Source organism: Mobula birostris, chromosome 8 (assembly GCF_030028105.1).
Source record: "Mobula birostris isolate sMobBir1 chromosome 8, sMobBir1.hap1, whole genome shotgun sequence".
Lineage (NCBI taxonomy): Eukaryota > Metazoa > Chordata > Chondrichthyes > Myliobatiformes > Myliobatidae > Mobula > Mobula birostris.
In genome coordinates, this window is record NC_092377.1 from 131688022 (window position 1) to 131708210 (window position 20189).

At 51.9% G+C, this 20189-nt stretch overlaps 1 protein-coding gene across 3 annotated transcripts in view; it reads right to left on the minus strand.

Moving 5' to 3' along the window:
* Positions 1 to 1483: 1483 nt before the first annotated feature.
* LOC140201717 (protein capicua homolog) overlaps positions 1484 to 20189 on the minus strand; it is a 126223-nt gene continuing 107517 nt past the window's right edge. For all 3 annotated transcript variants that reach the window (XM_072266271.1, XM_072266269.1, XM_072266270.1), the window contains exons 10-21: positions 18818 to 18912; positions 17416 to 18238; positions 14616 to 14830; positions 13052 to 13227; positions 12702 to 12883; positions 11602 to 11838; positions 10571 to 10932; positions 6116 to 6321; positions 4349 to 4500; positions 3806 to 3937; positions 2984 to 3121; positions 1484 to 2495 (exon numbers count right to left, since the gene is read on the minus strand). In XM_072266271.1, coding sequence (XP_072122372.1) covers positions 2218 to 2495; positions 2984 to 3121; positions 3806 to 3937; positions 4349 to 4500; positions 6116 to 6321; positions 10571 to 10932; positions 11602 to 11838; positions 12702 to 12883; positions 13052 to 13227; positions 14616 to 14830; positions 17416 to 18238; positions 18818 to 18912 — 2996 coding nt within the window. In that variant the 3' untranslated portion in view covers positions 1484 to 2217. The remainder of the gene's footprint in view (positions 2496 to 2983; positions 3122 to 3805; positions 3938 to 4348; positions 4501 to 6115; positions 6322 to 10570; positions 10933 to 11601; positions 11839 to 12701; positions 12884 to 13051; positions 13228 to 14615; positions 14831 to 17415; positions 18239 to 18817; positions 18913 to 20189) is intronic.

The window sequence follows — 20189 nt, forward strand, 5'->3', positions numbered from 1 at the left end:
TGGCTAAATGGCTTTAGTTCGCTCCTGAACAATGTCTTTCCTGCCCAGACTCATCATTCAGGGCTCCCCCACACCTTGCCAGCCATCCTTTCACCTGGGATTTAGATCCAACCATCACTGGTGACTCGTTTGACAAGTGAATGTGCAAGGCCCGAGGTTTCCTGTCCATAGTAAGTGTGCAAAGACTGGAGCTACCTTTCACCAGTGAGTGTGCAACAGGCTTTCACCTCTCCTGCACCAGTGTGTGTATGTGTGCGCCCAAGTCCCAACACACCATCTGTCAGCGAGACACTGACAATCTCTCCACAGTGCATGGGCAGCCCTGGTACCTGCTGCTCCACAACCGAGTGTCTAATGGAGGGAGCCAGTGGGTGTGCAAGCCCACCACACCACATGCCATCGCTTTATGCAACTCATCCAACCTGGCACCAGTGAGGTTGCACACAGTGTTGTCATACAGTGTACACACCCCAGCAAGTGTGCAAGGTCAAGGCACCCCCCAGAACCACGGTGTGCAAGGCTTATATCGCACTTGTCTCAGTGCAAGGCTCAGTCTGTCAGTGAGTGTGAAAGTAGGTGCACACCTGTTACTGAGTGTGCAAAGACACACACACACAACCATTGCCACTAAGCAAGATCTGGTGCATGCCTATTACGGGTGTGCAAGGTTCAATCCAGGGTGAAAGGGGGGGCGATGAGGCAGGAGGGGCAGGGTTGATGCCCCATGGGGTGAGAGGGGCGAGTTGGTGATGGAGGAGCAGATGCTGGTGGACAGCACATCTTACACCCTCAGGTGTGAGCGGGGGAGGGGGCTGTGGAGAAACCGCTGAGCAGCCTGCACTGACACTGTCAGAGGTGTGAAGGACTGCATTAAAAACACACACTGCACAGTTGGATTGGTGCCCCTCGGGGAGTCATTTCAATCTATAATACAAAGCAACTTTACAGATATTGTACAGAATGCTTTAGCATGAGGCGGCAGGGTGGGGAGAGGGCTGAAGGGGTGTGGCTGCAGGGAGGGGAGCAGGGACAAGCTAAAGGAACCTGACAGTGTGGGAGAGAGAAATGGGGAGGGAGAGATGGGAGTTAAAATGAATGAAATAGGAAAGGATGAAGAAAAACAATGAAGAGGTAAAGTTTGGAGACTGCAGTGTGGGAATGGGAGGGTGGAAGGGGTGGGGAAGAGGGGGACAGGGATGGAGAGAGCGTGAGGGCTGGTAGGGAGGAGGTGAGTGAAGCAGAGGAGGGGACGAGGGGGAAGCGGTGGATGGCTGAAGACAAAGTGAGACAGAGTGGGCGCGTTTGAGAGTGTGAGCGACATGGAGGAGACCCCACTCCCAAAGGAATCTGTACAGCGCCCCCAACGCTGGTTCATACCGGTTGAAATCAGCATCCCCACACTGCGATGGGGCACGGAAGCAGTCTACATGGTCCCCCCCAAAACCCCATCCACCCCTCAACCCATCCTCCCTCCCGCCTCCCCCATCCCCTCCCAAACCCTGTCCAGCACAGGGAAGCGTCCTCCTCCTGTCTGCCTCCGCCGCCTTGCAGGATGGTGCTCGCACGCACAGCCCCTTGCTCCTGGATCGGTCCGGAGACCAGAGTTCGTGCTGTCTACCCACGGCGTGGCTCCTGATGGCCCTGTCCCACCGATCAGCTTCCAGGAACCCTGTCCGGTGCGGGTGATCTATCCCGTCCCCGCCACCTCGCCTTACAGCGTGCACACACACACTGACACTACCACCTCCTCCAGAAATGGCGTAAGACCAAAGTCTGTGGCTGTCTCTCACCGATGGGGGGGGGGGGGCTTCAAAAAAAAAAAAAACAACTCATCCAGTACAGGTGAGCACTTTCCTCTTCCTCCCCTCACTGTTCCACTGTTCTGCCGTCTCACACAGAGACACTGCCCCCTCCTCCACAATGGGCATGGGGAACCAGAGTCCATGGCTCTTCCTTCCTGTCCCCCGTCAATCGAGTTCGAGGAAACCTGTCCGGCCGAGCCATCTGCTGCAGACCTTCCTCCCCAGTCTGTCTGTCCGAGGCGCCGCCCTCCTCCTGCTCCCGATCGGCCGCTGTGCCGGAGTGTATTGAGTCCTTGGAGAAGGGGGCCAGTTCTCCGCAGCATTGCGGGAAGCCCCGTGTTTATATTTATATATTTATAGATAACCTACGCAGTATGAAAAGGACAAGGTGGGTGGGAGGTGGGCCGTTGGGCAGTCACCTGGCAGTGGGGTTGCTGGGGGAGCTGTGCTCCGGCGAGGACTCGGGCCCTGGCCCCTCAGTCTCAGCTGAGGGCTCCTCCTCGTGGCGGCCCAGTGCATCGGGGCCGGGCTGGGCGGAGGGCGAAGCCGGGAAGGGCGAGGAGGGCAGTGGCTGCTCACTGGGTGTGGCCGTCTGCATGATCTTCTGGCGCACCTCACGAATCTTCAGCTGCAGACACACCTTGGTTGGGAAGATGTCTGAGTAGCGAGCCTGGAAGGCAGCCGTAGCTTGTGCTGCAGGGGAGGAGGGGCAGGCGAGGAGTGAGGGTGGTAGGGGAGAGTAGGGACATGGGGAAGGTGGGGAAAAGCAGGGATGAAGAAGAGAGGAAGTTGTTACAGCAACCAGTCCTGGACGGTGTGACGTCCCACCTAACAAGACATGTCCCATGCCCACTCCCAGCACTGCCTCAGCTCTCCGTCTCTCGGATTTAACAGTACCTGGATACCATACACCCGGCCACACGTTTGATTTTGTCGCTGTTATTCCTGCTCAGTAACAGAGGAACGGGGGCATGGAATCCCTCAGTACCTCCAGCCCCACCAGCTTGTTCCCACCACTGCACCCCCTCCACACGTGTTACCCACATCACTGTGTAAACAGACACAGGGTTGAAGGGACATTGGGAGGGAGGGAACGACAGAGTTAGGGAAGGAGGAGGAAGCACAGGGCAGGAAGAACGGGGAATGGGGGAGGAGGTGGGGGTGTTGGAACGGTCACTCACCAGAGGGGAAGAAGCCATGCTCCTGGAACAGCTGCATGACCAAGGCACGCCGCTGGTCGAGGGTTCGCCGCAGCGAGGAGTAGGGCACCTTGTCCGCCAGGTCAGCCAGCACGTCGTCTGCATCCGATCCTTGACTCACTGAGAGAACAGGGCACATCAAAGGCGGCGGCTGGTCTCGATGGCCCTCTTTCTTCACAGTGTAGCCCTCTCCTCTCCCTCGCCCCCTCCCCATCTCCTTCCCATCTCCTTCATGCCTCCCTCACAAAGCAGATCCACTCTCTGAATTTTCCCCATGACTCACACTCCGTACATCACACCCAACCCCCTTACCGAGCTGGGGGATGGGGGGAATTCACAGCAGCCAATTAGCCCATCCACCCCACCCCTCGTTGGGATATGGGAGAAAACTGGAACTCTCGGAGAAATACACTGGTTACAGGGAGAACATGTGAACACACACACACACACACGCAGAGAAGAAAGCTGGGGAGTTATAAGCTGCTGGGGGAAGGGAGTAGAAACAAACCGACACCAACTCAGTGAGAAGTAGTACAAATCCTTCCTTCCTCCTCCTCCCTGTTCCCAACCCCTTCCCACACCTCTCAGTACCATTCCCCTCTCCGGCCAGTCTACATTAACTGCACTGCATCCCACACTGACCCCCGAGGGCCTCTCCTTCCACTCGACAACTGGCTCTGGGCTCAGAGCAGCACAGGACCTTTGCAACTGAGGAAATCAACCCTGCCCAGACTCCAGCGAAACAGGAGCTGCCCACGCACCACACCAGGGTGACAGGACTCCCCCGGCCCCGGCCCCACATACCGGGTCTGTCAAAGGTGAAGATGTCGCCCTCCCGGCTGGCGCTCTTGGGAGTGTTGGGCTCCGAGCTACAGCTAGAACGACGGCGCAGTTTCCTCTTCGGGGAGATGGGGTCTTCCGTTGAGGAGTCCAGGTCTGGGGGGGGGGAGAGCTGCAGTGTAAGAGCACAGAAGAGGGAGAGGACAGACAAACAGAGAGGGGAGGGGGCGAGAAGAGGAAAAGAGATGGGGGAGAACAGAAAAACAAGAGGGGAGCAGGAGAGGGTGAAGGTGGTTGGGGAGAGCAGGGGGAGGGAGGAGTGAGAGGTGGGGGGTAGAGAGAGGAGCAAAAGAGAGAACAAAGGGGGTAGAGGGAGGTTGGGGTAGGGGGAGTGGGAGGGGAGAAACTGGAAAGAGCTAGCAGAATGGAGGTAGGAGGAGGAGGATTGGGGAACAGGGAGAGAAGTGCAAGTGGGAAAGGTGAGGGTGATGGGGTGGAGAGAATGTAGTGGAAGAGGGGGAAGTGGTGGGAGTAGGGCAGTGAGGAGAATGGAGTACCACCCCATACCTGTGGAATTCTTGCGTTTCTTGCGGTAGCTGCTGAGGATGGTGCGGGGCGAGGTGGTGAGGGCCTGCAGGGTGGGCGAGGGCAACACCTCCTCCGGCCGGAACTCGGGCAGCTCAGCAAAGCGCTCCTCGAAGTCCACCTCCAGCAGCACACTGTGGGGAGGAACAGCATCATCACACCGGGAAGGGGGACACCATCGTACGGGAGAAAAGAGCCATTAAAATCAACCAAGTCACATTGGGTGAGAGTTGCAGATGAACCAATAAAAAGAAGCAGGTTTAAGTGGAGTGGGCCAGTGCTAAGAGTAGGGAACTAAGTCTTTGGCTTAAGAGGCTTCGGAGGGAGGAACTGGAGGCACAGGTGAGTCACGGGTAAAGAATTTGCATTATGTATAGTATTAATTTTATATAACAAATCATAACAAATTAAATAGGGATGCAGGATCAGGAGCCTGAAGACTCGTACGGCCAGATTTGGGAACAGCTTCTTTCCAACTGTGATGAGACTGCTGAACGGATCCTGACCCGGATCTGGGCCATACCCTCCAAATATCCCGACCTGCCTCTCAGTTTTTTTGCACTACCTTACTTTCCATTTTTCTATTTTCTATTTATGATTTATAATTTAAATTTTTAATATTTACTATTGATTTATAATCCAGGGAGCGGGAAGCACAGAATCAAATATCGCTGTGATGATTGAACATTCTAGTATCAATTGTTTGGGGACAATAAAGTATAAAGTATTGCAGCTGCACGTTTTGGGAGCTGGTGGACCTCATTGTGGTTCCAGGTGACCACATCTGCAGCAAGTGCAGGCTGCTCGAGGAACTCAAGCTCAAAGCTGACGACCTGGAATCTGAGCTTCAAACACACTGCGGTGCATCAGGGAGGGGGGAGAGTTACCTGGACACTGTTTCAGGAGGCAGTCGCAACGATTAGATTAAATACCTCCAATTCCGCATCCCAAGATAAGAGAGTGGGACTGCTTGTGAGACTGGTAGAGGAAACCAAGATGCAAGATATGTGGAAGGGCATGTGGTATTGAGGAAGCAGGGAGTCTGCAGAAGAACAGGCAGATTTGGAGAATGGGGAAAGAAGTGACAGATGGAATACAGCCTAAGAAAATGTTTGGTCATGTACACTTTGGTAAGAAAAAAATAAACGGTGAAAAAAATTCAAAAATCCGAGGTGCAAAGGGACTTGTGCAGTATCCCCTAAAGGTTCACTTTCAGTTTGAGTCTGTGGTAAGGAAGGCAAATGCAGTGTTAGTATCCATTTCAAGAAGACTAGAATACAAGAGGAAGGACGCAATGCTGAGGCCTTTTAAGGCATTGGTCAGACTGCACTCGGAGTATTGTGAGAAATTCTTATCTAAGAAATGTACTGCTATTGAAGACTGTGCAGAAGAGGTTTACTTTCTGGCCTGGGGTGGGGGGGGGGGGGAGAGGGGAGGAACACAGTCAAACTGGGGGAAAACAGGGCTAAGAGTTGGGTGAATCAGACCTGGTTGTCCCAAGCAGAGAGAGAGACACAGGGCAGAATCTGAACCCCCCCCCCCATGCCATGAACCCAGTCCCCATTAACCAATTACCTCAGCTGTAAGCCTGGCCACATTAATCCCTCACTTCCCCATGATCCCAGTTCTCCCCCCCACGTCAACCCCTCACCTCCATGACCCTAATCACATTAACCCGTCGTATCCCCATGACCCTGGTCACCATGTAAACCCATCGTATCCCCGTGACCCCAGTTGCACACCACTCACTTGTCCACCGAGTCAAAGGTTTTCTTCAGTGGCGGCGGCCGGACCTTTACCTTCTTGGGTGGTTCTTTTTTATCAGTGGGGTCAGAGGGGGGAGCTGCAGCCTTACCGGGCTCGCCAGGGGCGGGTGAGGTTTGGGAAGTGCTGGGTGCCTCCCCTCGGCTGTCCAGGAGCGAGCCCCGCCACTCTCCGCTGCCTGCGTACTTCACCTGCCAAATGCACACAGTGGGGTCAGGGGTCAGATACACCGGGACAGAGGCCATTTTCCTCCATCTCTCTCTGTTCCTCACCCCAATACCTTTCTCTCCTTCTTCCCCTTTCCCCCAGGGGTGCCCTATTGGACATATAGCATACAGTCCTCCTCATTCAAGTCCCATCCTTCACACCCTCTTCCTCAGTGCTCTCTCAAAAGGCCCCACCCCTCCTTCTCAATCTCTGCCTCCCAGCCCTCAGCCCGCCTCCGCACTTCCCGGCGCTCTGTCTCGTTTCTCTGCTTCCTCTCATCTGTCTAATCCAGTGGTTCCCAAAAGTTATGATATCACCCCTCCTAGAGTTGGGAGGGGTCACTCGGTAGGAGGGGGGCAGCTGAGGGCTTACAGGTTTAATTTAAGAACTAATTTATAAGCATTTTATGCTCAGTACCTCATAACTGATCACAAAGATCAGGTAGTCATCTTTTGCTAACCCATCATTCCCTTAGACTTTGCTTGAAGCACATATTTGTTGAAAAGCAATGTGACACACCTGTATTTGCATATCATGAGAAATCTGGTTGAAGAAATTGTGATATTTCCATGTCCAGTGCATTATTGCTGTTCACTATTGTAGTACAGTATAAGCTGGTGTGATTTCTATACTCTCATCACGTAGTGATGCATTTCATGTGAAGTTCAGAATCTACTGTTCAATGGTCTTCACCGCATTTCTCTAGCACACGGCTCATCCAAGGTATTGCTGCCCTACTTTATGTACCTTTAGGCAGAGAACCTGAGCTATGAGGACATCATACCTTTCCCCTTTATTGATCGCAGTGCTTGAGGTTGGACTGAACAATAGGCAAATGACCGCGGTCATTAGTCAATAGAGAAAATAGCAGAAGCAGACCAAATTAAAAAGTGCAGACAGTATATTGTGGAGTACCAGAAAATAAAGATTTATACCAGCAGTGAGCAATCAACAGCAGCCAATGTGCAACAAAGTTTTTTTTTCAAGTAAGACAATGAAACTGTCCGGGCCCTTTGAACATTTGAAGAAAATATACTCTGAGAAAGCAAACAAGAACTTGGCTTATTTTCAGTCACTTCATGAAATGGAAAACACTGTTTGGAAAACATGTTTGCCAGCACTTCACAAAAAAGTGATAGTTTGTGTCCTTCATACATTTCATTGCTTATTACTAAATCTAGAAAGTCCCATACAATTGGAGAAAAACTGATTCTGCCAGCAGTAAAGGAGATTCTGAGTATGGTTTTGCACACATCACCACACAAAATAATTAAAGTGATTCTGCTCAGTGACAACTCTGTTCAAAGACAAATAGATGAAATGTCGGAGATTGTGTAACATATCTAGGGCAACAGAATTCACGCTGCACTTGGATAAGTTAACTTTGCAAAACAACAAATCTTTGCTTCTTGGTTATGTTCACTTCATAAAAGAGGAAAGCATTGTCCAAGTTGTAATTTGCAAGGGTACTATCAACAGATACAAAAGGAAAGTTAGTATTTCTGGTTGTTGAGTAAGTTTTCAAAGAGAAGGACATTCCGTTCACAAAAATTCTTGCCCATGCCACAGATGAGACATCAATGACAGGATACTACCATGGGGTTATTATTTTCATGAAAAAAGTTATACCCAACTTATTTATATTTCACTGTGTAATTCACAGACTGTATCTTGTCACAAGAAAAAAAACCCAAGTGATCAGCTACAAAAATCATTAAGTACTGTTGTCACAGTGGTAAATAAAATCAAGTTCCATACTCTCAATTTTCAACTATTTTGAGAGCTTTGTATTGAGAATGATGAACAGTTGAATAATTGCTGTTGTACACAGAAGTGAGATGGCTCTCAAAGGAAAACTGCTAATATGTTGCTAATATAGCTGTTAATATGAGACACTCCTATGTGCTTTTTGAAATTAATAAGATTCTTTGAAGATACAAATGCTTCATTCAGTAATAACTAAAGAATATAAGGTATGACATTACTTATTTGTCAGAATTGTTTGCAAAGTTTAATTAAATTAATCTTCAATTGTAAGGGAATGAGTTGAATCTTATCAAAGTCAAATCAGTCATCTTCACATTTCTGTCCAAGTTAACCCTATTTAAGTCCAACATTGGCCATCCAAAGTCCAACTCTCCAGGAGTTGGAAGAACAAGAAAGAATACCAGATGATGTTCTTCAAATATACTGTGTCCCACCTGGGTAAGCTGCATAAAGACATGTCAGAGAGATTTCAGGATCTTCTCTTGATCCAAATTCCAGATTAGGTAATAAATCCAGTCCTGAATACTTGTAATGAGGAAGGGCAGGGAAAGAACCGATTTTGCTACAAAATGCCTGAACTGACGCCAAGGTGTAAAAATTCACATCAACACTTTTGATTGCAGAAAGTTATCCCTGAATGCTATCCCGCACTGCAGAAAAATATCAAGGTGTTCTTTGTTGCCTTTCCAACATCACATTTAGTGGTGCGCTGTTTCAGTGCAGTCACCCAACTTCTTTCAAAACAATAGACCGCAAATTACTGTACGTAGGGATCTGCTGAATGATACTCTGCCTGATGTCAATTTCACTGTACTGAGCCCATCCATCTCATTGAAAGGTGAAAAAGTAATGAACTACTGAATATTTGGACTACTAATGTACACTCTAAAACTGTTGATGAAAATTGATTTACTGTAATTAAATATAGAAACAATTTTATTCATAGTTTTAAATAAATTTGAATAATTGGTTTGAAATTTATTACTCCTTTGGATTTGTAGTTCCTATTTTCTTTCACTGTGCATACAAATCTAAATTCTTTAGTCTTTTAAGTAATGTCTGGAAAAAGAGAGGGGTCACTGTGAACCAGGTGGCGGGAACCCAAAGAAAATTTGAGAAACACTGGTCTATTCCATCTCCCTGTCACTATTCTAGAACACAGAAATCTACAGCACATTTCAGGCCATGTAACCTGCTCTACAAACTGCCTAGAACTACCCTACCGCATAGCCCTCTCTTTTTCGAAGCTCCATCTACACAAAAGTCTCTTAAAAGATCCTATTTTATCTGTCTCCACCACCATCACCAGCAGTGCATTCCACACATCCACTGTGAAAAACTTATACCTGACATCTCCTCTGTACCTATTTCCAAGCACCTTAAAACCATGGCCCCTCGCGTTCGCCATTTCAGCCCCGGGAAAAGGCTTCTGGCTATCCACACGATGAATGCCTCTCATCATCTTGTACACCATCAGGTCACCTCTCATCATCCATTGCTCCAAAGGGAAAAGGTCAAACTCACTCAACCTATTCTCACAAGGCAACATCCTTGTAAATCTCCTCTGCACTCCTTCTATAGTATCCACATCCTTCCTGTAGTGAGGTGACCAGAACTGAACACAGTACTCCGTGGGGTCTGACCAAGGTGTCACATAGGTGTAACATGACCTCCCGACTCTTGAACTCAATCCCATGGCTGATGAATGCCAGCACACCATGCGTCTTCTTAACAACTGTCAACCTGCGCAGCAGCTTTGAGTGTCCTATGGACACTTACCCCAAGATCTCTCTGATCCTCCACACTGCCAAGAGTTTTACCATTACTACTATATTGTCTTCAAATTTGATCTACCAAAATAAACCACTTCACACTTATCTAGGTTGAATTCCATCTGCCACTTCTCAGCCCTTCTGCATCCTATCGCTGTCCCACTGTAACCTCTGACAACCCTCCAGACTATCCACAACACCCCCAACCTTTGTGTCACTAGCAAATTTACTAACCCACCCTTCTACTTCCTCATCCAGGTCATTTATAAAAATCACAAATGAGGAGGGGTCCCAGAACCGATCCCTGCAGAACACCACTGGTCACCAACCACCATGCAGAATATGAACCACCTACAAATACCCTTTGCCTTCTGTGCGTAAGCCAGTTCTGGATCCACAAAGCAAGGTCTCCTTGGATCCCATGCCTCCTTACCTTCTGAATGAGCCTGGCATGGGGAACCTTATCAAATGCCTTACTGAAATCAATGTGGTTTGTTACTCCCTCAAAGAATTCAATCAGGTTTGTAAGGCACGACCTGCCCTGACAAAGCCACGCGAACTATCCCTAATCCCTAATTGTACCTCTTCCTTCCCGCTTTCCACCATCCTTCCACACCACCCCCTCCAACACACCCAACCCTCCACAACTCTCGCACTCCGTCTCTCCCCACACCCTCCCTCTCTCCCCCCTCACCGCAGGCTCCTTCTTGACCATGACCTCGGTGTTGGTGGACCTGCTGCTGTAGGCGGTAGGGCTGCCGCTGCCCTTCGCCGGGACCCCCATCCCAGTCTCGCCATGGCCCCTGTCCTCGCTGGGTGGGCGCTCCTCCCTGGGGAACCCCTCCTCAGGGCCCAGCAACCCCAAGGGCTGTGGTCCCTCCTCCGGCCGCGGCGATTCAGGCCGCCCGTCCTCTCTCTCCGGCGCCGACTGCTTCCCCCCTCCCCATCCAGACGCTGGGATGTCAAGTGCAGCTGGTGGAAGGCTCAGGGGGCCAGACTTGGCCTTGGCTGCCTGCTTCGGAATGGGCTGGGGTCGCAGGTTAAAGGCCAGATTCCCTGTGGGTTGGAGAAGGGGAGGAGAGAAGACAACAAGCAAAGATACTAATTAGAATTGGGATCTGGAAGCCACACAGAAGGAAGCAGCACTTTCTTCCACCCAGTATGCACCCATTTGTGCCCACGTCCCGCTGAACCCTTCTCATTCGGAAATCTATCCAAGTAGGGAGGCGGGTGTGGAGGGAGAAGAGGAGAAGGGGGGGGATGGATGAGGTTGGAGCAGGGATCCAGAGGGGCACGAGGTGGGGGCAGAAGGATCAGGGGCCACATGTAGGGAGGTGAGCATCCCATCTGGATGGGTGGGGTCAATGAGATAGCAGGGAGCTCACATCTGGAGCTATGGGAAGGGTCGATCTCACATCTACATAATATGAGAGAGTTGAGACGGCACAGGGGAAAGAAGGGAAGGAGAAGAAGACAGAGACCTCACACCCAGAGGGGGAGCAGGTGCAGAACTGGGAGAGGGGATTAAACAGAACCAGACTCGGAAATAGGCTAGAGGCCGGGGGTGCTACAGTGGAAAAGAGAGGGGAGGATGGAAGAGGTCTTCGGAGGGGTGCTGGGGGAGAAAGGAGGTTGAGCAAGGGCAATAACAGTGAGATGTGACACTGGATCTCCTGGGATGGGAAGGTGGACTGCAGGACCCTCTCATCTTCCTTCCCCACTTACCTTGTGGAGGGATGGTCAGTCCAGTGTACAGCGGGGTGGCTGGTCCCTGGGACGAAGCTGGAGCTGCTGACGTCGACGGGGCAGGAGGAGCAGGCGAAACCACCGCCTTGGGCAGGATGGTGGTTGGCAGCGAGGTCGCTGAGGCTGAGGCAGCCGGAACACCTGGCTTCACTGAGGCGATGGCCACCGGAGGCTGCACAGATGGGAGGGGTCCAGTGGTCAGGACTGGAGGCTGGCCTAGAAGGAGAAAGGGCGGTGGGAGCAAGAGAGCGCGCGAGGGAAAGAGGGAAAGAGGGAAAGAGAGAAAGAGGGAAAGAGGGAGGTAGTGATTAGCGCAGGTGCAGTGAAACACACACACAATCTCCAACAGACAGTGTCCCGCTGACAGCCAACTATCTCAGTACACCCACCCAATGATGGGCACACTGACTGTAGCCTGATACATCACTGCTGATTATCCACATTCAGGACCCAAGCAGTCTACACACCCAGTGCCTGGAGTGGTAAGCACAAACCCCGCCCGCACCTGTAGTGTACAAACCTCTTCCCTCCCACTCCCGTGACCCCCTGCACAATGGGCTCAGTCCCACTGTTCCCCACACTTACAGCACCACACCTACTCAGGGAAGGTCCCAGCTGCTCTCGCAGGCCACCACAGCCGTGCTCCGTACATAACTACCGACCCCACCCCACCCCCCGCCCCAGCTCCTCTACAGTCCGATCGACTGCACACACTACAGTATCTCACCCTGCCCTGTACCTAGGACCCCACTACTTCTACTCTGTGCCATCCACCATTTCTCTCTCAGTCCCCTACACTGGGTCCCACTGAACATGGATCACACCTCCTTCACCATACGCGTTCTACTCTCGCTTCCTCCCCCAAGTAGGTCCTGGCTTCCCCACTGTACACAGTCTCTCCTCCCGTATGCAAATTTCAGCTCCTTCAATGTACACATACCCTGGCTTCCTTGCTGTATAAGGCCTTGGCTTCCCCCTCACATACGATCACTGATTTCTCTCCGCCACACACAACCCGAGCCCGCCGGCAAATTCGGTAGGCAACCCGGGCCCCTCCGCTGTCCACCACCCCCACCCACCTGTCAGAAGGGGCTGCAGCAGGGTGCAGCCATCGGCAGCGATGGTGGTGAAGCCCAGGGCTACGGGGGGCTGCCTGAAGGCGGCGCTGCTGCTGGGGGAGGGGGTGCCGTGGACGGAGGACACCGAGGTCACCAGGGGGACAGCCGGCTGCACCCCCCCGCTGGACGGAATGTAGGCAATCCTGGGGGGAGAGAGCAATGGTCAGGACGAGGGTACACTCACTCACTCCCACGGTGGGTTGCGCTCTCCTCGCTCCCCCCTCCCTCCCGCAGTGCGGCCCTCCCTCCTCACCGCCCCTCCACCCCTTCCCCCACTTCCCCTCCAGGTGACCCACTGCCCTGACGCTCACCTGGTTGAAGTAGGCAGCAGCATCTTCGGTGGGTGGCTGCCTGCGGCCATCACAGCAGCGGTGGGCGCGGCTGTGGCCGTGTAGCTGGTGTGGGAGACTGAGCTGGCCGGCGGCTGTAGTGGGGTCTGTGACGTGATCTGTGGCTGCACCACAGGGATCGGAGCAATTTGTATTATCTGTGGGGATAAACAAAAAAAAAAAATCACCAGGCAGGGTACAACCAGAGGATCAACAATATTAGCATTACCCCACTTCATGCAGTCCAGCCCATCCGTAACTCTAGTCTATATATGGCAAGACACAAAGTGCTAGAGGGACTCAGCAGGCCAGGCAGCAGCTATGGAAAGGAATAAACAGGTAATATTTCAGGCTGAGACCCTTCATTAGGACTTTGGAGTCTTGGCCTGAAACGTCAACTGCTTATTCCTTTCTATAGATGCTACCTAGCTTGCTGAGTTCCTCCAGAATTTTGCGTGTGATGCCTTGGATTTCTGGTATCTGTAGATTTTCTCATTTTCTTGTTTATATTACCATTACCCTCCTTCAGCTGCTCCATTCCAGGAATTATCATTACCCTCCCTCAGTTATTCCATTCCATATGAAACTCCATTCCAGGAATTATCAGTACCCTCCTTCAGTTGCTCAATTCCATCTTGAATTCCATTCCAGGAATTACTATTACACTCCATTTCATCTGTAATTCCAGTCCAGGAATTACCATTAACCTTAATTCAGCAGCTGTATTCCATCTTGAAGTGTAGTCCAGATATTATCACAATTCACCCACTTTATCCCATCCTGAAATCCATTCCTTCACCCACTCTATTCCATCCACATCAGCGTTCCAGGTATTATCTCCACCCTCCTTCACAGCTCTATTCCACTTAACAGTGTCTTCTGTTAGAGGGTACTGGAAAAACCCTTTAACAGTTCTCAACCTGGGTTCCACAGATCTCTTGTTTAACGGAATCGGTTCATAGAATTTAAAAAAGTTTGGTATCCCAGTTTTTAACTATTCTCCAGCACTTTCATTCACTCCATACTGCCCTCAGACCCATTCCCATCACCTTCATCTGCTCCTCATTCATAATTCCAGTCCAGTTGTTACCACCCATCTCTAACACCCTCACCAGCTCCAGTCCAGTTAATACCAACCACTCTGTCGGCTGCCTCATCTGTTCCGTTCCAGTTTTAACCGCACCTCACAAGTTCAATACCGCCCCCCCAACACAGCAGAACCTCCGGGGCCAGCTGAGATACACAGGAAGTGTGTGCCTTTTTGCAGTTCTCAGCTGCGTTCAACCACAAGTCCTGCACATGGCGAAACACTGGAAAAATCACATCCATGCCGGGGGGGGGGGGGGGGGGGGGAAGAGAGTGGGGATTCGGGGAACAAACAGGATCTGGGGAAGGGAGGGAGGGTGGGAAGGAAAGGGATCCTGAAGGGGTTGCAAAAAGGGAAATGGAGGGGATGTGTGGGTGAGAGAGGGAATAGGGGTCATGTGGGGGTAAACAGGGGAGGTGCAGGGAAATGGGGGGTACAACGTGGGGAGGGTGCTCTCACCTTGCTGCCCTGCTGTCCCCCGTTGTGCAGGGTGATGGGCGGAGTGGCCACGTGGACGGCCCCCGACACAGTCCCGCGGACGGAGACCTGAGGCGAGGGCAGGGCCACCAGCACCTTGCCCTGCACGGGGCTGGGGGCCGGGAGCAGCGCTGGGGGCTGAAGTACCTGAGCCGTGTTGATGGGTGACAGGGCTGGCACTGGGGACATCGACTGAGCTGTGGAGAGAGTGCAGCAGGGGTGAGGGGATGACAACTCCACCAAGCACCACCCCCCATCACAGACATCCCTTCCTGTCTCCCCACTGACTCCACCACCAGATGTTAGCACAAACACTCCATATTTATTTGATATATTTTATTTATTTAGAGATACTTGTGGCCCTTTGAACCGCACAGCCCTGCAACCCCTGGCAACCCCGATTCAACCCTAACCTAATCACCGGACAATTTACAATGACCAATTAACCTACTAACTGGTAGGTCTTTGGACTGTGCAAGAAAACTGGAGCACCCCAGGTAAACCCACACATACCACAGTGAGGATATATAGATGGCGCCAGGATTGAACAAACTCCAGTGGCCTGAGCTGCATAAGTGTCTTTGTAGTCTGCTGAGGGCTGGATCAGTGGCATTCAAGTCCGGTGATCCAGGACTAGACAAGAAGGCCAGGTACTCACAGAGCGCTATCGCAGGAAGAAAGGAACAAACCTGAACAAGGCTAGAGGCAGAATCAGATGCACATCAATTCTGGCAGGATTTGCAGGTCATTACTTCCTACAAAGCAAAACCTAACACAATGAATGGCAGTGATGCTTCACTCCAGATGAACTCAATGCCTTTTATGCTCGCTACAAGGATTCCTGCTGCACCTAGTGACCCTGCGATCCCTTTCTCAGAGGCTGACGCCAGACTGCCCTTCAAGAAGCGGGAACCCTTGCAAGGCCACAGGCCCCACTGGGGTACCTGAAAGGCCTCTGAAAACTTGTGCCAACCAACAGGTGGGTGTGTTCAAAGACATCTTCAGTCTCTCATTGCTACAGTCATTAGTTCCCACCTGCTTCATAAGGGCAACAATCTTACCAGTGCCCAAGAAAAGAGCTGCCGTATTGACTACCATCTCGTAGTATTCACATCTATGGTGATGAAGTGCTTTGAGATGTTGGTTATGTCTAGAATCAACTCTGTCTCAGCAAGCTCCTGGACTCACTGCAGTTTGACTATTGCCACAATAGGTCTACAGCGGATGCGATCTTCATGTGACCTTGGATCACTTGGACAATACTAACACTTATGTCAGGCTGCTGTTTATTACTACAGCTCTGCATTTAATATAATCATTCCTACAGGTCTGATCAAAAAGCTCCAAAACCTGGACCTCTGTACCTCCCTCTGCAACTGGATCGTCGACTTCCTCACCGGAAGACCACAACCTGTGCGGGTCCGAAATAACATCTCCACCTCGGTGATAATTAACACTGGTGCACCTCAGGGATGTGTGCTTGCCCTACTGCTCTACCCTCTCGACACACAGGACTGGGTGGCTAGGCGCAGCTCAAATGCCTTCTATACATTTGCTGGACAACACAACTGTTGGCAGAATTTCAGATGGTGACGAGATGGCGTACAGGAGCAAGATGGATCAGCTGGTTAAGTGTGTTGCAGCAGTAACCTTGCACCCAACGTCCGTTAAGACCAAAGAATTAATTGTGGACTTCAGAAAGGATAAGATAAGGAAACACACTCCAGCCCTCAGAGGGATCAGAAGTGGAAAGAGTGAGCAATTTCAAGTTTCTGGATGTCAACATCTCCGAGAATCTATCCTGGGCCCAACATATCGATGCAGTTACAAAGGTACAACAGTGGCTATACTTCATTGGAGATATGGTATGCAACCAAAGACACTCACAAATTTCTGGCGAGCATTTCAACTGGCTGCATCACCTTCTGGTATGGGGAGGTGGGGGGGTGGTGGGGGGAGGCCATTGCACATCGAAATAAGCAGCAGAGAAGTTGTAAACTCGGTCAGCTCCACCATGGGCACTAGCCTCCCCAGCATCCTGGACATCTTCATGAAGCAATGGTTCAAAAAAGGCGGCATCAATCATTAAAGAGCCTCATCATCTAGGACAACACACCCCCTTTGCATTGCTATCATCAGGGAGGAGGTACAGGAGCCTGAAGGCACACACTCAACGATTTATGAACAGCTTCTTCTCCTCTGCCATCAGATTTCTGAATGGTCAGTGAACCCATGAACACGACCTCACTACATTGTTTGCACTACTTATCCAACCACACTTACCGTAATTCACAGTCTTTATTGTGTGTTGCAATATACTGCTGCCGGATAACAACAAATTTCACAACATATGCCAGATATCAAACTGATTCTGACATTAACTACACTAGTGTGGCGCTACTGTGTTTTGATGCACGTGATATTTTAATGAATCAAATCTGAAGCCTGTCCCTCTGATTCTCACCTCTTCCAAGACCCTCTTTGCCCCTCCACTCGTCACCTCCCTCCTACCCTTCTCCCCTCCTCCTCAGCGCCTCTTCTACCTACAGCCCCTCCTATTCCTTACTGCCTTCCTCCAGTCTCACCATCACCCTCACCCATCACTTCCTCACCCTTCACTCCAGTCCCCTCCCTTATACCCCCCTCCCATTCCACAGGTACTCTCGCCCACCCTCTCCCCTGTTCACTCTCAATCTCTCCTCCCTGTCCCCTTCTCTTCTCTCTCCTCCTGCCAGTCCCTCCCCACCTCTCTCTCGTTCCCCTCCCCCAGTCGTCTCCTCACCTTTTGGGGTCCCTGCGGTACTGCCCATTGGGGTGGGTTGGATGATGGAGACGCCCTGGTGAGGTGGGACAGCTCCCGTTGCCGAGGCCGAGCCCGGGGGTAGCAGCTTGCCGTTGGTGGGAGGAAGGGCAAAATGGAGGCCAGTGCCCCCTGGCTGGGCACGAACAGGTACGGGGACAGCAGCAGACCGTCCCCCTCCTGCCCCCTGGGGCTGGGGCAGGACGTACTGGAGCTGGGCCACTGCTCCCCCCCTCAGGGGCTGGGGCTGCAGGACCCCCAAGGGCAGGGTTCCGTTGGGGCTGCCCCCACCCTGGGCCACCAGCTGCAAGGAAGGTGGGGCAGGTCGCTGGACTCGAGAAGGGGCAAGTGGTGGGGGCGGGGGCCTCCTTTCGGGTGGGTAGAGCAAGCCCAGGCCTTGTGGGGGGCAGGCAGGAGGCTCTGAGGCAGGGGGTGGTCCGCCAACAGACCGCAACACTGTGGCCCCCCCTCCACCTGCCAGGGCCTTGGGGCAGCGGGGAGCTGAAAGCCTCTCAGGACCTGGAGGAGCGATGACTGAGTGGCCGGAAGGGGGGCGGGTGGACTCCCCCTCTTTCCTGGGGGGCATTCGCCCCTCCCTGGCACGATCTTGGGGCGACGGGGGAGGCAGGATGCCATGGGGGCCACGGGATTCACGACCGTGAGAGGGGGCGGAGGAAGAGGAAGAGGATGAGGGGTTCACAGATGCCGACACCGCGGCCTCGGAGGGTTCCCGAACGACTGCATCACCGTGGCTCGGTGCCCGGACTCCTGGCTGCGGAGAGGTGCGGATCACTGGTGGGAAAGTCTGTGGGGAGAGAAGCTGGGAGGTCAGTGTCAGTCACAATCTTCCCATCAATCCAATGCCCCCCTCCCACCAATCCATCTTCCCTAACCAAACCCCCTTCCCTCCCAAACTCACCCACCGAGCAGGTAAGGGAAGGTTTCAGCAGCAGGAAGGGGTGGCGGTGAGGGTGTGCCACGGCGAGTGCTCCACCGGAGGGGGTGGTGGGGCAGCTGCTGTGCCGGCGGGGTAAAATTCTGATAGTTGTATTGGCAGGTGATGCAGTATAAGGGAGGGTTTGTTAGGATGGACAGTGTTGAAAAGGGAATAATGCATATGGTGTGAGAAGAGGCGGAGTGGAGAGAGCAGAAATGGTGGATGTGTCAAGGGTAGGAATAAAGGAGGGGGAAGTCAGACGGAGTAGGGAGAAGTCAGAGGGGAAGGAGGTAGTAGTCAAGGATGGGGGTGGTGGGACAGGAGGGAAGGGGCAATTGGAGGGCAGGGGTGAGGGAGAGTCGTGAAAGTGGGAAGGCAGGGAGGCCTGGAGTGGGAGGGCGGTGCGGGCTTTCAGAGGCTGAGGACTCTCACTGATACCACACACACCTTGGACTCTCCATCATCAGCTGACATGCCTTCGCTGTCACTGTCCGTCACCCTCTCCTTGCACTTCAGGTCGATGTCCCCAGGAAATGCCTCCTCTGTCGAGTAGAACAAAGGCCCGATCAACTCCCAGCCATGCTTTCGGCATCCTCACCCTCAGTTCCCCTCCCCCCCACAAAAACTGGCAGCTCACCACCCCCTCCCACAGGAACATAGACTTCAACCCTGACCACAAAGCGTGTTGAGTTAGCTCACTCGCTCCACTACATCTGCTCAGCCATGGCTGATCTATTTTCCTCCCAACCCCATTTTCCTACTTTCTCCCCCATAACCTTTGATGCCTGACTAACCGAGAATCTATCAAACAGCATTTTAAATATGCGCAATGACTTGGCCTCCACAGCAGTGTGTGGCAATGAATTCCACAGATTCACCATCTTCTGCTTAAAGAAATGTCTCCTCATCTATTCTGAAGGGACATTCTTACATTCTAAGGCTGTGCCTTCTGGTCCTAGACTCCCCCACTATCTAGGCCTTGAGCAACACAAAATGGGCTGAAACATCAACTGTACTTTCTTCCATAGATGCTGCCTGGCCTGCTGATTTCCTCCAGCATTTCTGCAGATTTTCTCTTGTTTGTTCTTTCAATATTTGCTAAGTATTTCACAGGGAAATCTCAGTTGAGACCACCTCCCTCACGCCAACCCTTGCCCTTGAACCACAAGTCTAGCCCCAGTCTCCCAGGAGCTCGGTGCACCTGTCAATCACCTCCCATCTACATCAACTCTGAATCTCAGCTTGGTGTCTCCCCACCACATCACCTCACCCAAGACTTCCCAGCCTTTCTCACTTTTGGCCAAAACCCTGCATCAGATCCCTGAAATTTTGCAAGTAGAAAGGATGGCAAAGACGATGTATGTCATATCTGCCTTCAATAGTTGAGGCATCGAGGATAAGCGTCAGGAAGTCATGTTGAAATGGTATAAAACTTGGGTCAGGTTGCACTTCTGCTTGCCCCATTATGGGGAGGATGCAGAGGGCTTTGGAGAGGGTGCAGAAGAGGTTCACCAAGACGTTGACTGGTTTAGAGGGCATGACCCATAATTCGAGGTTGAACAAACTTGAGCTGCTTTCTCTGGAGCAGTAGAGGCTGACAGAAGACCTGATAGAAGTTTGTATAATTATCAAAGGCACAGATAGAGAGGACAACCAGAATCTTTTTCTTGGGGTTGAAATGTCTAATACGAGAGGGCAGCCGTTTAAGGTGAGAGGAGGTAAATTCAAAGGAGAGTGCCTGAAACGCATTGTCAGGAGATGCTGTTGGAGACAGACATGATAGAGGTGTTCAAGAGGCCTTTAGATCGGCATATGAACA